At 34.1% G+C, this 17,712-nt stretch overlaps 1 protein-coding gene and 1 long non-coding RNA gene across 2 annotated transcripts; one reads left to right on the forward strand and one right to left on the reverse strand.

The window, feature by feature from the left end:
• Window positions 1-397: 397 nt before the first annotated feature.
• On the reverse strand, window positions 398-11,290 carry LOC104086159 (nucleotide pyrophosphatase/phosphodiesterase-like). Its single transcript, XM_009590357.4, has 12 exons — window positions 11,005-11,290; window positions 9,186-9,277; window positions 6,633-6,708; window positions 6,431-6,553; window positions 5,151-5,243; window positions 4,640-4,769; window positions 4,347-4,428; window positions 4,120-4,252; window positions 3,399-3,604; window positions 3,155-3,280; window positions 1,671-1,980; window positions 398-883 (listed from the first exon to the last, which is right to left on the reverse strand). Exons 1-12 carry the CDS (start codon window positions 11,224-11,226, stop codon window positions 578-580), a joined length of 1,899 nt encoding a protein of 632 aa, XP_009588652.1. The 5' UTR covers window positions 11,227-11,290; the 3' UTR covers window positions 398-577.
• Window positions 11,291-12,184: 894 nt separating this feature from the next.
• Window positions 12,185-15,491, forward strand: LOC138900976 (uncharacterized). Its single transcript, XR_011412397.1, has 3 exons — window positions 12,185-12,293; window positions 14,134-14,201; window positions 15,286-15,491. It is a non-coding gene; the product is annotated as an uncharacterized lncRNA (long non-coding RNA).
• Window positions 15,492-17,712: the final 2,221 nt, after the last annotated feature.

Below are 17,712 nucleotides of genomic sequence, written 5' to 3' on the forward strand. Positions count from 1 at the left end.
TCATAATGCCCTAAGTGGCATCTCTATGGCATGTAATGTGACTAGTTCTTAGTATTAATAATATGTATTCCAATTTCTCAAAAAAAGAAAAGTGAGTTAAAACTGTTTAATTGGTTGGTAAATGGAAAATGTATTCCCAAAGATATTAACGAAAGATGGATAACAATGTCTGCAAATTGAATAGTGTTCTAATAAAAAAAATTAAATATTAAAAGTGATGATAATATTTAAGTATTGGCTTAAATAAGTCAGACAGAGTTAGAGTTAAGATATTTGTAAAAGAAATGACTTCCTTCCATAAGGTAGATATATATATATTTTTTCGAAATTAAGAAAAAATGGTTGTTTACATAATTACGTCCACTTAACAGGAGGCAATATGAAAGACAAGGAAACATAAGGCAAGATATAGATAGTAATATCTCTAGAACCAACTTAAAGGTACTCATTCCCCCTTTAGTGGACTTACGCAACGGGAATTCGAATTAGCCAGGTTACATACTAGATGGTTAAACAAAAAAGAAAGAAAACTTAAAGGTACTTATTCCTTGCTACATAAACTCTAGACACGACGAGTTTAACTAGCCAAAGTAGTTGGTTCACAGCCATCATGGACACAAGCTAAGACATCCTTATAGTCTCTTGAGATTGTAAAAGAATCATACACTTTACCATCTCTGCTCTTCTTGTACTCAAAGAGAAGGGAAGATTGGTTAAATGCTGTAAGTTTGACAAATCCATAGTCATAATCTTTGAATACACTCCATGTGGTGTTAATAGTGGTGAATTTATTCAAATGGCTTCCTCCTCCGCCAACAACAACATGGATTGTTCCGTTCACTACGCCCGAGTAGTGTGACGTCTCCTTGTTCACACATTGATTCTGTTCATACAACAATTTGACAGCAATAAAATGAGTGATTTTTCAAACATCTAAGTGAAATAACAGTGTCATTTCAAAATTTGCTGCAAATTCTTGTTCTTTTACTTTCAAAGGGTTGAATGGGTTGTGCAATGTTTAGTAGGAAAAGGTTTATGGTTTCAACAAAAAATCCAAGAAAATATTTAACTAGAGGTGCCTATCCAAACTTGTTATTCAGATATCATTAACGTTAAAACTAGCTTATGAAGAAATAATGATGCGTTCTACACATAAAATACTAAAATCATGAAAACAAGTACAAGTACATGAACTGCAGCATCGACAGGTACAATACAACTGCATAGAAATGCAACAAGGAGAGAAGGAGAATGATCAAATTCTAGTATATATAGTATGAAGAGGGGACCAAAAGGAGTAGTGAATTGTCACTAATTGAATTATGTTAAAAATAAGAAAAATGTGTAAGATCAAGTAGAGTCGAAATCAATAAATAAAAGGGCAGCCCGGTGTACAGAGCATTTCACGTTCACGCTAGTTCCGGAGAAGGGCCGGACCCCAAGGGGGTGTGATGTAAGCAGCCTACTGATGCTGATTCCACAGCTTGAACCCCTGACCTATAGGTCACATGGAGACAACTTAATCGTTGCTCCAAGGCTCCCCTTCGGTCAAAATCAGTAAATATTGCGAAAAAGAGCAAAAATTAGGCAAGTTCTACATGTAAGACATTTTCCTGAATAAATCATAGTTCTATAATACCCACTTTATGTGTAGAAATATAATTGAATACCTGGTAAATTGGGCAAACTCTTTCATAGTTATGGACATGTCCAAAGAATGCCATATCAACCTTATATTTCTGCCAGAGTTTTTGTAAGTGCTCCCTTCCCATAGGCTCTTCAAATGAGCCTTCCTTAGCATACCAATCATTGGAAGAATAACCAAGAACACGATGAGCGGAGAAAATCAACCATGGTTGTTTGTGTCTATTCGCTGATGCAAAGCATTCCTCAATGAACTTGTATTGTTCAGATCCCTCTCTCCAGTCATGTTCAGTGTCTCCTATGCAGAAGTGGAACATGCCATAATCGGCTGCATACCTGTCAACGAGATACACACTCCATGTGAAAATCGACACGTTGATTAAATTAAACTGCAACAATAACAACAACAAACCCAGTGTGGTCCCACAGGTGGGGTCTGAGGAGAGTATTGTGTATCCAGGTCTTACCCCTACCTTGTGAAGGAAAAGCATGTAAAGAGAAGAAAAACACAAGGAAAGCAACATGACACACTAGTTAAATGAAGGCAGCCACCTTCTGAAGGACTATACTCTAAGGATCTTAACTTGTTAACAAAATAAGTCAATTCAGCGATGAATCTATAGAATACCCAAAGTGAAACTAAAGTAGTAATGTGCTGGTAAGGTCAGTCCATCTGATATCCTGTTGACCTGTTCTAGTGCTAGCTGATACAATACTGAATCTTCCATTGCAAATATTTATCATTCTCCTCTACCTTCCAATGATGGCATATCGGATTTAATATAGAAGCGAAATCTCTGATAAATAGAGAAGACAATGATGTTTCTTAATTATGCAAAGGATATGTTTCAGACTTCTTAGCAGTGTTGTCAAAGGCGACAAGCATAGGAAAGCACCAAGGTCTATCCGAGCTTTAAGCACAAAATGTAAAAAGTGAGTATTTTATTAAAGAAAGGATTATATCAAGAATATGAATATAGTGAAATTGAACATAACTACAATTAAGTGAAATCACGTCAATCAAGTACAAAAATCATTTAATTTCTAATCCACATGCAAATGATGAGGTTTGAAATTTCTAATTCAAATTTAGAGACTACTTTTCTTATACTCCTATTAATTTTTATTGTCCAATTCTTGATCACTAAAAATTCATCAAATACTTCTTCAACAATTAGTATATAAGTTTGCCAGTCCTATAATCAGTGCAAACCTTTTCAAGACAGAAACCAGGAAATGGATGCCTTGTCGCCTTGGTGACTGCACTAAAGCACCAGTTTTAAGGAAGGCGGAGCGCGCAGCCATACTTAACTTCAGGGACTTAAGGTACCTCAAGCAAAATTTGACAACACTAACATCTAGTTATCTTGAATTATGCACCCTTTAAGACTGTACTAGTATCAATTTATGTTTAAAGTTTCTTTTTTTTCCCCTACTCAATGCCCTTATAATCTTTCCACATATTATCACCACTAGCAATAAGAATGTGTGTTTTACATGAATCGCATACCAGAACTTAGCTCTGTTTTCTGCTGGAACGTAGTATAATGTTTCGGCTGGTACACCACATTCTCCACCTGAGTCCAGACCAGTGTATAATGATCCGCTGTTCTCCCAAGTTCTTTCATGATTACCACTGCAAAACAAATTTTCGTCGTAGACACTTAGAAGAACAAGAACTATATGAAATACAATATCAAATAATTAAAAGCAGACTATCCACGATCACAAAGGAATCTTGATGATGAACACACCTTGCAATCATGAAGGGTACTTTCGATGTTATTGGTTCCACCTGAGCTGTAAATTGGTCCCATTGTGAGATATAGCCATTTGCATAGGGGAGATCTCCAATAAGGAAAACTATATCAATGTTATCAAGGTCCTTAATAAGGGTGTCCGTTGTCATAAGTGAACCGGGCTGATAATTAGCATATTCATTCGAACCATCGCGCTCTTGCTGAAACGACAAAAAGAATTAAAAGAATTGTTATCAATCTAATGTACACGAAGTATTTTTAAAGGTTTAAAGTTGAATGATCATAAGCCAAGTACAAGGAGGCTTGGTAATTTAGACTTGGATGCTAATGCAAGAAGTGAAATAATTAGATGCTAGTGCAAGAATCCTCTCTAAGTAAATGCAAGTCTTTTCAGTTACAATGCTCCGGTCAGTCTTTTCTCTTTTGTTTGATAGGACCAACTTATTTTTCATAGTAAACAGACATTTGAATTTTGGATGGCATATTAATATTAATTGTATGTTTGACGCACACGTCTCATCCTCCCATAAAATCAGACATAGTACAGCTATATGATTTCATTTTCCTTCTTTTTCGTTGATCTGGAAACTGACCATGATGATTTTATGCGTGTATGCTGTTTCATATATCGGAAAACCACATTCTTCAAGATTTGGAAAAGAAGATAAAATAGATTTGCATTGTATTAGAAGAACAGGTAATAATAGTAGATTACCTTCCCCATATCTCCAAATATCACAACACGTTGCAGTGACTCTTGTCCCGGAAATGGAGGAGATTTAAATGAATATTGCTTGCTCCAAACAATCGAACCATTGTTTAACAAGTGAGCCAACTTGTATGTGTACCTGAAATTTCACAAATTAAGAGCTCAAAAAGGGATGTATATCTCAACGATGAAGTAACTTTTCGCTAGAGAAATCGGCCACTAGAAAAACTTACACCATGTTTGGCCACAAATCTTTCAGGAAACTAGTATGTATGAATCCAGGATCACGCCATCCCACACTTCTAGCAGGCGTTCCTACAAACGCGTTCATAACATTATTCAGTATGAAAATGCAAAATGAATGCATCATACTAAATCAATTCAAATATTTCACCCTCTCCTACTCTATCTTCAACTTCAGGCAGAATACATGAATAAGAGGAGAGTAAAATACACATGAAAAGGTGAACATCAGGCATGCATTTTTCAACTGATCAAAACAGTTGTTGAATAAAAGTCCTCATACCACACATGCTGTTCCGATGAAATGTCAGTGTCCCTGCTGGGGAGCGTTGTTGAGCTTGGCCCTTCCAACCCCATTCGACGAATGGAACAGCCTCGTCTATGCTGTAACCACTTGTCCACGTAACGGTCATCTAAAAGGAAAAAAAAAAGGCACAAGTTAATCTCAAGATTTGATGCGACCACTGGATAGGATGCTTAACAACTTAACATGAATCTCCAATTTGCAGGCTGCAGTGAAAAAAAAGGGCAGCCCGGTGCATTAAGTTCCTGCTATGCGCAGGGTCCGGGAAAGAGCCAGACCAGTGGCAAAGCAGACATTCTAACAAGGGGATTCAAAATAATGAATCAATTTAACATGTTCTCCAATTTAAGGAGTTGATACATCAATTACCTTGACACACTACTACATTCAATGTTTTTACTGAAGACCCTGTAATAACGGGTAAAAATGGACATGCATATCTTAACGAAAACAGAATACGCTGAAAAAATCATAACAAGATAAAACTTACTATATCCCATGACTTCCCAAGAGCAAGACGCGGATAAAGAGGTGCTTTCGGATTGGCAAACGCAATGTGATTTGAGATGGCTATCAACTTAGGCTGTAACATACATATGAATCTATTAGTTCAAATCCAAGTCTCAAGAGAAAGTTTCTATAAGTATAGCAGAAACAGAAACTATAATGATCATTGGCGTGAGGTAAAATGTCCTACAAAGCTCAAATACTTACCCAACTTGGAGAAGCTGAAGTAATTAACTTAGACAACGACAGTTTGAGTTTCATTGCTAATTTCCAATTTATAATCATTCTCAATCAGTCCAAGTTACTTGTCAACTAACACACTTGATTTTAACCAAAACAAGGGAAAATACCTTTCTTAACTATACTTTTGAATTATTTATAAGGTTAAAGTTAATATACAAAAGTTTCAAGTAAAATCAATCACATCTCCAACACATTATACACAACTTGATCTATCATTCTTCTAGGTTGCCTAATTTCAAATCAATTTAAGTTATATATTCTGACAATATGAATAGGGTGTTTTAGCGCTCGCTACCAAGGTGAACTTCATTCTTGGGACTCGAACCGAGACCTCAAGTTAAGAGTGGAGAACCTTTATCGTCCCACCAAGGGCACTCGCTACCAAGGTGAAACTTCAGTATCGGGACTCGAACCGAGGCCTCGAGTTAAGATTGGAGAACCTTTATCGTCCCACCAAGGGCACTCTCTACCAAGGTGAAACTTCATTCTCGGGACTCCATACAAGACCTCGAGTTAAGAGTGGAGAACCTTTATCGTCCGACCACACTCCGTAGTCGAAATACAACAACAACAACAACAACAAACCCAGTAGTTTCCCACAAGTGGGGTCTGGGGAGGGTACGCAGTCTTATCCCTACATCTGAAAGGGCATAGAGACTATTTCCGATAGATTCTCGGCTAGAGAAATGAGAGCATAAATACATGAGAAATTCAAATGCCAACACACACAATAACAAAGTCAATATCAGCAAAGAAAATATATACTCCCTCCGTTTCAATTTATGTGAACCTATTTCCTTTTTAGTCTGTGCCAAAAAGAATGACCACTTTCCTTATTTGGAAATAATTTACCTTTATGCAATGATTTACAGGCACACAAAATATATGTGTCTCATTTTATACCACAAGTTCAAAAGTCTTCCATCTTTTCTTAAACTCTTAAACTCTGTGCCCAGTCAAATGGGTTCATATAAATTGAAACGGAGGAGTATAATTTACAGAATATGGAAATACACTTACATTAGACAAACCGCCAGAGAAGAAGGCAAATGAGAAATCCCCACGCTGGTTAATTAACCGGAACTTAAGTGAAGTTTTCCCGGTCTTTGTGTAATTGACATTGTTGTAATTTGCAAATTTGAACTGTAAAAAAGAAGAAAAAAAGTATAAATCAAGATCATTGGAAGTCCATTAATATGGAAATATAAGTTGTTAGACATACCTTTAAGGGGGCAGTACATAAAAATGGAGCACCAAATTTTTGTTCATCAATTGTTACTGGGTCACAAATTGATTCACTGCAGTTGAACCATTTACTAATTGTTAGATTAACAAAAGATAAGCAAGAGTAAATTTTCTAACCGAGCCAATTATGGTTTATTTGGATCTCAATTTGTTTTTTTTTATTACTTTTAGTTTACTCTTTTCGTTATCGACATAAGTGGCTTAGTTTTGAGATTATAATATTTGTTTTTACCTTCAAATAATAAAGAACATGGCACTGAGGGCGGATTTAGAGGGCGGAAAGGTCTTCGCCAGAAATTATATTGTAGCAAAATTCAATTTGTTAGGTAAGGGGTAAGGTGTACGCTTCACCCTATCCAGATCTCACTTGTCAGATTTTACTGGGCTTGTTGTTGTTGAATCTCATTAACATCGTCCAAAAACATAGCTCGGTGACTTTAGTGATAGTTCTACTGTTCTAGTGGTAGAACACCCGTAACACTTATTCAATAATTGCATTAAATTAAAAAATATATTTTTTATATTTATTGGTATGATATAAATAACCAAATATGGCTAAACTTTTACCTAGAACACCATTACACCAGTAGTCCAGCATGACTAACCCGTAGATTAAATTTTTAAGTCACGTGAAAAGTATGAACAAAAAAGTTTGCGTGATAGATAACTCCCAAAATGTTATAACAAAACAAAAGAAATGATTAACCTAAGAAGTAAAAGAGAAAAATGGAATAAAAGTGGCATCTGCGCTCCTACTTCCATTATTACTTTCTCCACCTTAAATTATTTGTCATATTTTTCTTTTACTTACGTACCCCTTAAAAAATATTAATTAAAAATTTTTTTAGATTATTTTACCCTTATTTATGTATTAAAATATAATCTCTCTTCATTGAATACTTACTCTATTTATGTGTTATCTTTATCTTTAAGAATAATTACTATTAAGAGTAAAATAAAAAATAAATAATTAATTTTATCTTAAACTTCTAAAATAAAAAAAAATTCAGGAAATAATTTGAGATGAATGGAGTATTGTTTTTTTTTGGGTGTTTCCTCTTTTTGTTTGGCTATATAATATATTTTGTCGTAATCTGCAGCTATTTTTGGAGTAACATGCACTTTCACTTTTTATTTTATTATCTATTATTGGGGTTGTAGTGGACCAGATGAAGAAAGAGTACGACAATATGATCTTTAATTTCAACTTTTTCGATTTTTTTAAATTACAATCTAAAGTAGTACTTATAACTTTAATTCTTTGACTCAGTAACTTTTATTTGAATATGAATAAACGACGATAGATGCACGTGTAATGAAACAGAGAGTACATCCAAACAATAATGCTGCAGCAAAAAGTAAAATTCGTATTCCACCAAAATTAATTAAAAAAGGAGAGACACGTATAAGGGATTAAAGATAGAGTTATCAATTAAATGATACTCAAGTTACTTATGAAACAATTATAAATAAATTTCTATAAATATTATTTAGTTATCAAATAAATAATAATTAACCTATCATCACATATACTCTATTAATTTGTTTGAAGGCCATCACATAAATTATTAAACTACATTAATAGTGTGAAACTTTTTTACATGTTAGTGTACATCATCAAAATCGAAAAAAATTAGTACCTTGTAAGATTCAAGAAAGAATATTTTAGGGCCTGGACATAAAATTTGATGGAAGTTTTTTTCAAAAAAATTTCACTTTTTTCCGAAATCATCATTTGTTTATAAAATTTTTAATTTTAACCTGAAAATGCATTTTAGAAATTTTTAAAAATTTGAAAATTTTCAAAAAGTTATTTATTAAAATTTTCACTCAAATCACTCACAAAACTTCAAAAACAACCCAAACTGAAATTAATGTCCAAACACAACTCTAAATTTCAAATATCATTTTCACTGGAAAAAAATTCACCATTTTTTCGAATTTTACAATTCTTGTGTCCAAACGTCTACTTACTTTAAAGGTTATGGACCATATTTCTTTTACTTACGGGGATCAAAATAAATTATTTATATATATTCAATGAATTTTTTTAATAGAAATATTAAGTGGGCGTTTGGACATAAGAATTATAAAATTCCAACAAAAAAGTAAAATTTTTTTAACTAAAAATAATATTTGAAAATTAGAGCTGTGTTTGGACATGAATATAATTTTGGGTTATTTTTTAAATTTTGTGAGTGATTTATGTAAAAATTTAAAAAATAACTTTTTGAGGTTTTAAAATTTTCGAAAAATTTCAAAATTTATCTTCAAGTGAAAATTAAAAATTTTATGGTCAAACACTGATTTCGGAAAAATGAATTTTTGTTTGGAAAAAAGTGGAAAAAAATCTTATGTCCTTACGGATAAGTTTGAGCCAAAACTATTTGATTGTGTGGAACCCGTAATTATAAAGCTCGCTCCGCCCATGATGGTACTTTGTATATTAAAGTTGTGTAATTTTCAGAATTTTATGAATTATCTAACAATTATAAAAGTGTTGGAATATCCAAAGGGATTAGAAATTTACTTGAATTTCGCAGGAGAAAATACACCAATCCAGTCATCATTTGTGGGCTTTGCGTTCTTGAGGTTTATTGTAACCCATTCAACATCTTCACCCTATAATCATCAAAAATTTACATATTACTATTCCACTTACAAAAAGGGAAAATATTTAGGAAGAAAATGTTGGATAATAAGAATATTTTCAACATTAATACCTTGTCCAATATCTTTGTAGAAATATCTAGCGTTAAATTTAAAGAAACTTTGTGCAGTTTGATAAGTTTATCTTTCTTAAAAAGGGATAAACAAAAAAAAAATTAGTAAAGTTTCTTCTCTCCTCTGTAATCATGAATCTTGTGAAGAAGAAAGGGAACGAAGAAGGGTTGACTTTGTTCTCAGTGGATTTTAATTGAAGATGGTTACTGACTTACTGTGATTCAACAATTGTCATTTTTAATGGGAAAAAGGGAAGCTTAATTAATTTTATCAGTTAGCTTAGTAAAAAGAAAAACAAAAGTTAATAGATTCAAATTCTCCAGATCTAAGAAGCTTGAGTTTCAACTGGCTACACCTCAAATCAGTTGCCAAAACTCCCCAAACATGGAATTCAAGTTCGCAAAACAGTTTTCAACAATTAAAGATAAAGATCCAGTCGATTTTGAGTAATTTTTTTTAGATCTGACACAAAACCCAGAAGCTACCAAGTTAGCAAGGTACCCATTTTTGCTTTACCCAAATATCCTTAACAGCAAATTAACAATGTACACACTAAAAGGGTTCTTTTCACCTGCCATTTCTGATTTCTCTCTCGAGAAGAGAAGGAAACTGATTTTGCTTCACTACAAATTCTTCTCAGATTTCAACCCGTTTTATTTAACGCCCCCTCCCTCCATTTTTTTTAAACTTCAGTTTCTACTTTAAATGGATAGACAAGAGGGGTTGATGGTAAGTCACCCGAAGAGAAAGGTGGGAAGTTCTTGGAGGAAAGGATGTGGAAGGTCTATTAGAAACAATCTCCCTATTTCATGTCAGGGGTAAGATCTGCGTATACAATACCCTCCCCAAATTCCACTAGTGGGATTATACTAGGGTTGTTGTTGTTTTCTACTTTAAATTGTATTTTTAAAATGAAACCTTCCACCCATTAGTGTTTTCAATACAGTTGTTCTTTGAGTGTAGCATTATGAAAATTTTATTGGTTGAAACCTGTAAGAAAATCAACAATTTGGCAGTGGAAAAAGCTTTGGATTGGATAAGAAAGTTGAATATGAGAGAATAGGGGAGGAAGAGTGAAGATGAACTGAATGTGGCCTTTAGGAAAAGGACAAAACAGTCCCTCACATTAACACACTGTTTGTTTTCTATGAGGGGTATTTTGGGTAAAATAAAAATGGATACCTTGCTAACTTACCACTTTGTTCAGTATATTAGCAAGACACACACATATATATATATATATATACACACGTTTGAACATAAAATTATAATTTTTGAAAAAAATAGTATTCGGAGTTAAAGTTGAAAAATAGTATTTAAAATTACGTTTAAACATGCACTTAGCATAGTATTTGAAATTACGTTTGGACACGCACTTGCCAAAATGTTGCATTGTCGTGAGTGGGAAAAAAGGTTTCCAGAGAACTTTGAAAAAGTTGGCAAAATCATCTTTGTTTTATGAAAAGCTTATTTTAGAAAAATCTTCAAAAACTTGCAATGGACAAGCACGTTTTGGAAACAAAACTCGAAAAAAGAAAAAACAAATGTATGGACATTTTTAAGAGGTGGGAAAAAAACAAGAAAATAGTGGTGCTGCAGAATGAAGATGAATATGTGAAAATCACCGTAGAGCCAAGAAGAGTAGATCCAGCAACTTTAATGGAGGCAGATTTACGTAGAGCAAGAACAGTTTTGTGGATTTGAACTCTTGACAATGGCTGTTCCCCTTGGCTGAGGTCATGTTCATGGCGTTTCAAACGAATATAGTCTTCATCAGCTAAAACAATACTATTTAAAGTCAACACAAAACTTAAAACACAAACTAATAAGTAGAATTTGTTCCTCATTTTTCTCCCTTCACTTTCTTTTGTTTGTGGGATATGGGAGTAGGTGAGGCATGAATAGGTAAGTGGAGTATTCAGACTTTATAGTACAAGAAAAAGAGGGAGAGGGAATTAAATCATATGAATAACGTGAATAATTAGAAATGAAATTAACTTATGCACAATCCACGGTGAAATCAGGATTTTCACCTAGGTGATTAAAAAAAATTAAAAAAACAAGTCTATTGTCTTTAAGCTCCCGAGATCCGAGAAAGGGTCGGACCACAAGAGTCTATCGTACGCAGTCTTACCTTGCATTTCTGTAAGTGGCTGTTTCTACGGCTCGAACCCGTGAACTCCTAGTCATATGACATCAACTTTACCGATTACGCCAAGATTCTCCTTCACCTAGGTGATTTAAAATAAAAAGCGAATGAGATTCAACATTTAGTATAATAATTTTGATATTATATATATTGTAATTTTTTTTATAATGTTCCGTGAACCCCTTTGTACCTCTAGCTCCGCCCCTATGCACAGTGACAACAGAATTTGTTATAGTATGTTACCTGTCTTACTCTCTAGAATATTAATCCTAATTTTTGTGAACAATTTCTTATAATCGTTTGACTTGATGATATAACAATTATTAAACACTGTGAGAATATAAAAAATAGATGAATGAATAATTGATGGTATAACCTTTTTTCTTGATTGATGGTATAATTAACTAGAATATTATTGTAGGATGTGACAATATGGAATATATTCGGTAATATCTTAATGGCGGCTGTAGCTAGCAGCCCAACTTGTCCAACGCACATTCAAAAAAGTTCTATGTATACGTTAAACATTTCATAATATAATATAATTTTCTTTGTTCACTAAAAGGCATGTCAATAACATGGTCGTGAACTTTGTCGTCCTTATATATGTCAATAACTTACTGATAACGCGAACATGACAAGATGATTGAAGAAGCTAACAGGTGTTGTACCAAAATTTCAAGATAAAAGATTTAGGAGAGTTAAAATGCTTCCTTGGAACTGAATTTGCTGGATCATAACAAGAAATCAGATGTATCAACACATGTATGCTCTATATCATTAATCTCAAAGCTGTGATTAGATTGATGAGGTTACAGATTGAATTTTTGGTATAAGAAAAACAAACAGTTAGTCATTTAGAGCTCAAGTTGAATTCGTTTAGGAACTCTCTGTTTTCTACCTAATTGTTATACTCCGTACGACACATTCGCCTCCTGCATTCTATCCTATACAGAGTTGATATTCTATACTAGATCGAAGCTTAATTAGAAATTGAGCTTTTTTTAGTTGTTAACTAGAAATTAAGCTCAAGTAATTTATATATAAGGAGCAAATAGTTCTCGAAAAAGCAATGTTTGAGTTATATGTCTACTTGAAAGTAGTTTTAAATATACAAACTTGTGCGGAGCATAGTCTTACATATCTTGCTGCAGCTCTTTAAGGAACCAAAGGTGATTTGTAACGACCCGATCGGTCGTTTTGAGCATTTACGCTCCTTTTAACTATTTGAAATCTTGAATAACTTCCTACGAGATATTATGACTTGTGTGAATTGTTAGTTTTGGTTTTAAGGTATTTCAGAGTTAGCTTGAAAGAATAAATTTCATGTTGGAAGCTTAAGTTAAAATAATTGATCAGATATTGACTTATGTATAAATGACCTTGGATTCAAATTCCGATAATTTTAATAGCTCTGTATGATGATTTTGGACTTAGAAGCGTGTCCGAAATTGGAGGTCCGTAGTAGAATCAGGCTTGAAATGGCAAAAGTCAAATTCATCAGAAGTTTGACCGGGGAGTTGACTTTTTGATATCGGGGTCGGAATCCAATTTTAAAAATTTTCATAGCTCCGTTATGTCATTTATGACTTGTGTGCAAAATTTGAGGTCAATCAGAATTGATTTGATAGATTTCGGTATCGAATGTAAAAGTTGGAAATTCTTAAGTTCCTTAAACTTGAATTGGGTATGATTCATAGTTTTAGCGTTGTTTGATATGATTTGAGATTTCGACTAAGTCCGTATGATGTTATAGGACTTGTTGGTATAATTTGACAGGTCCCGGGGGACTTGGGTGTATTTCTTTTTGGATCATTGGTTGAGAGACTAGTAAGGTTAAGAAACTTGGGAGTTTGACCATGGTCAATATAGGGTCAAGACGACCTCTTTTTAGTATTTTGAGTACGCGAGCAGGTCCGTAACGTGTTTTATGATTGAAATTCATATATGGTTTGTGTCCGGGAGGTTTGGGATGAGTTTCGGATGGTTAAACGGATCAAAATTTGGACTTAAACAGCTGCTAAAAATTTCTGATGCTGGAAAAATCGAAGCCATGAAAAATCAAGGTCATGAAAAAATCGAGGTCATGAAAAAAATCGAGATCATGAAAATCGAGGTCATAAAAACCGAGGACCGAAGGTCGAGGGCCTGGACAGAACTGTGAGTTATAAAGCAGGGGACTTTGTCCCATTTTCCATTTTTATCAAATTGGAGCTTTGGGAGAGGCGGTTTTTGGGAGATTTTCAAAGAAAATATCGGGGTAAGTGTTCTTAACTCAATTATGGTTAGATTACCCGAATCCATCATTTGTTTTCACCATTTAATTAGTGTTTTGAGATTGAAATTTAGGAAAATTTTAAAAATCTCATAGAAACGAATTTTTGAGATTTCGGCGTCGATTCGGAGTCGGATTTGAGTGAAACCGGTATGGTTGGATTCGTAATTGAATGGGTTATCGGATTTTATGAGTTTCGCCGGATTCCGATATGTGGGCCCCATGCGCAATATTTGGAGTGTAATTTCAGATTTTTATGAAAAATTAGCATTTTCTTATGGAATTAGTTCCAATAAATTTTATTGACTGAATCGAATTATTTATGGTTAGATTCGAGGCGTTTGGAGGCCAATTCCGGAGACAAAGGCGTACTGGAGTACAAAATTACACGGTTTGATGTAAGTAACACTTCTAAACTTGATTCTGAGGGTATGAATTCCCGAATTTGATATGATATAAATTGTTTGGAGGTGACACTCATGATAGGTGACGAACATGTGGACGTGCACCATATAAATTGTGTCTTGAATAAATCTTGTGCAGTTGTAAGATTAATGAATCATGTTATTACCTGAACATTCTCTACATGTTTGATAAATTGAGTTGAGACTCCTATTAAAGATCATGTTTAGGCTACGTGCCAATATTTTGGGACCCATGGGGTCGTGTTGCTGTTGAATTAATTGTTCAAAAATATACATTTCATACTCAGTAATAATTGTCCATTATGAGGAAATTTATGGGATGGAGCTGCGTAACGCAGCAGGCCATAATGACTTTATACATCATTATTATATGGATCGGGGCTGTCCGCCTGCAGGAGGCCTTATTGGCTTTACTATTTTGTGGATCGGGGTTGCCCGCCTGCAGCAGGCTTTATAGGCTTTATTATTATGCGGATCGGGACTACCCACCTGCAGTAGGCCATAAAGGCTTTATATCACGCTTGGGCTGAATGAGCTATTCCGGAGTCTGTACACACCCTCGGTGAGCGTAGATAATTATGCATATTCGGGATGGATTTTCCAGGGCATGGACTTGCCTTACTTATTTATATTGTAATGAGTTTACCGGGGCATGGATCTTGTCCGTATCATTTATATTTGGGGATAAATTATTCCAGTGCTGGATTGGCCTTATACGGTACTGGGTGACTGACTGTCAGTCGATGTGTATTTATATACGGGTTGGAATACCCTGGGCTGGATTGGCCATAAATAGTACCGAGTGACCGAATAATTTGTGACCAGTATTTACATGAGGTCTTTCTACCGAGATGTCATATTTCTCATATCATGCAGTATTGATCTATTTCACTTGTACTGAGTTTAACTATTGAACTTGAAAGCATGCCTACATTTTTGTACCATTATTTATACTGGAATGTACCTGCGGAGCTCGTCACTACTTTCAGCTCAGAGGTTAATTTTGTTACTTATTGAGTTGGTTGTACTCATACTACACTCTGCACCTCGTGTGCAGATCCAGGTACTTCCGGATACGGCGGTTGCCAGATTTGAGGATTTATCTGTTGGCGACTATCAAGGTAGCTGCTTGGTGTCCGCAGACCTTGACTCTCTTTCCTTTCAGTTATTGTATTGTTCTATATTTTCAGACAGTGTTCTTATCCGTCAGACTTTGTATTATTTAGATGCTCATGTACTCAGTGACACCGGATTTTGGGAGTGTTTATATCTGTATTGTGAGACTTCTTCCACTGAATTTAAATATTATATTTTTAAACTTAAAAGAAATTGTGGTTTATTAAGGTTGTCAGCTTGCCTAGTATTGAGATAGGCGCAATCACGACAGGTTAGGATTTTGGGTCGTGACATGATTCTTCAGATATTACCATGATATTGACCTTTCATTACTTGCCTCGCATCCTTTTGAATGTTTAAGTTTTCTTGATATTAATTACATAATTCAATTTTATCATTCAGATCTACTGATTAAGGATTATTATTTTCTGTATTTAGTAGGCGAATACTAGATTAGTCTCACCAATTATTAGTGGTTCCAGAGAGATCATCTTAGCTTTCCGTGGATGTGTCTAACCAAAAAATGATGTTCCTTTTGCTTTTGGTCCTTAACCATCCAAAGTTGTTAAGGTATTTTCAATTGAAACTTTCATTTTTGTATTTCTTCTTTCAAGATACTAAAGACTTCCCTTTTTTAAGTTTCTTCTTAAAAATATTGCGTTCAATGTTGTGGGAGCCAGAAGGAAACACGAAGGGTAAAACTCCATGATAAAAGCAAGATTCGCCAAAAACACTAGATCCAAAGAGATGTCTAATTTTACTAATTGAGGAAATTTATCTGTTTATCTTCTCCATACTTATAAAATGTTATGGGATTTTAATTTATCTTTTTTGTTTATTATGTGTATATGTTTTCTCTACTGGAAGATTTGGAAAATATTACAACGACTCAATTTTTTCTTTGTCGAGTCTTCCTAATATTATCATTTGACAGCGACTTTTCTACATGATTGCATTTACTTGCATTTTGATCTTCACATTCAATATGTCTGAGAATTTGAGATTTGTGGAGATAGAGACGCTTCCTAAATGGTTCAAACAAGTCCCACCTTGAGAGACACTCTTGAAACAGTCATAGATGAAACACTAATTGAAAGAAATGATAAACATGGACATGAAAATGCAATTTTTGCTCTATGATGCTGACCTAAAGTATAGTTATATCTTATTCATGAGGACTTTCACAATGAAAAGGTTACATTACTTGATATGTGTTAAATACAGAATAGGTGATCCTTGCAGCCAATACAATATAACTTTTCTTGGTTGTATGTTGTCAAAATAGGATTTTAGCAGTCATGAGTCTCTTTGATTATGTTATTGGCTAATGTAGTATCTAGATATATGTACATGGTGACCGAACATATTGATTCTTTTGATAAATTGTTGACTTAATGATTAGATTCTTGAAGCTCAAATAAGAATTCACTACTTTATTGACTTACCAATTAGAATGTCTTCGACTTAGATCCGATGGACTTGGAAATTTTGCTCTATGTTGCAAGATCTGTCATAAAAACTTGAAGAGACGCCTTCCACTTATGTAATTTTGTATCTTCTGTCTATTTATTTGGTTATTAATCTTTTTCAGCAGAATCCAATTTATTTGATATATTTTGGAACATATCAGTAGCACAAATGAGCCTCTAATTTGCATTTACACATTCTCAGAAGGATTTTTCTTTCAATACGTGCACCTAATCTTTTTGCGGGAATTGTAAGCCACTTTCTGATGAAGGCTTAAAGGATTTTGCTTCTCTGTGTTGAAAATTTTCAAGATTTTTATGTTAATGCGCTATTGATATGCAAGACTTTGTATGAATATACAGTGATCGGTACAAAATACTAAAGGAGATTGGCTTTTAAGAAAAGTATTTCGACTTGAACGATAACCGTTTCGAAGGACGAATTCCTCCCACGCTTGGCAATTTTTCAAACATTGTGGAAATGTTAAGTGCACTTTGAGTTGTCATTGTCAGTATGTGGGTTTCTTTTTTTATTTTTATTTTTTTTATCCAGAGCTAAATATGATTTGTCATCGTTCACTTTAATTCAGATTGATTTCCTAAGTTCAAGTATATGTGATGTAGCTTGAATGATTATTTCTATGATTGATAAATAATTTGCTTCGTTCTGCGTCTTCCCTAAGCATCAGACTTCTTCGGTTTTTGCAAATCAATGTTTGAGACGTTTGATTTACATGGCATGTATTGGACTTTTTAAGTTTTTGTGTCTTCACGTTTGAGAGTTTGAGTTTACATCACCTTGTAAACAAAGAATATTTGTAACATTTGAAGTCATTTTACAGTCCAAGTTCTAAGGATCATGCTTAATTGTTATCTCTTGGTTACAGTTTTATGTTGCTTGA

This window comes from Nicotiana tomentosiformis, chromosome 11 (assembly GCF_000390325.3).
Source record: "Nicotiana tomentosiformis chromosome 11, ASM39032v3, whole genome shotgun sequence".
Lineage (NCBI taxonomy): Eukaryota > Viridiplantae > Streptophyta > Magnoliopsida > Solanales > Solanaceae > Nicotiana > Nicotiana tomentosiformis.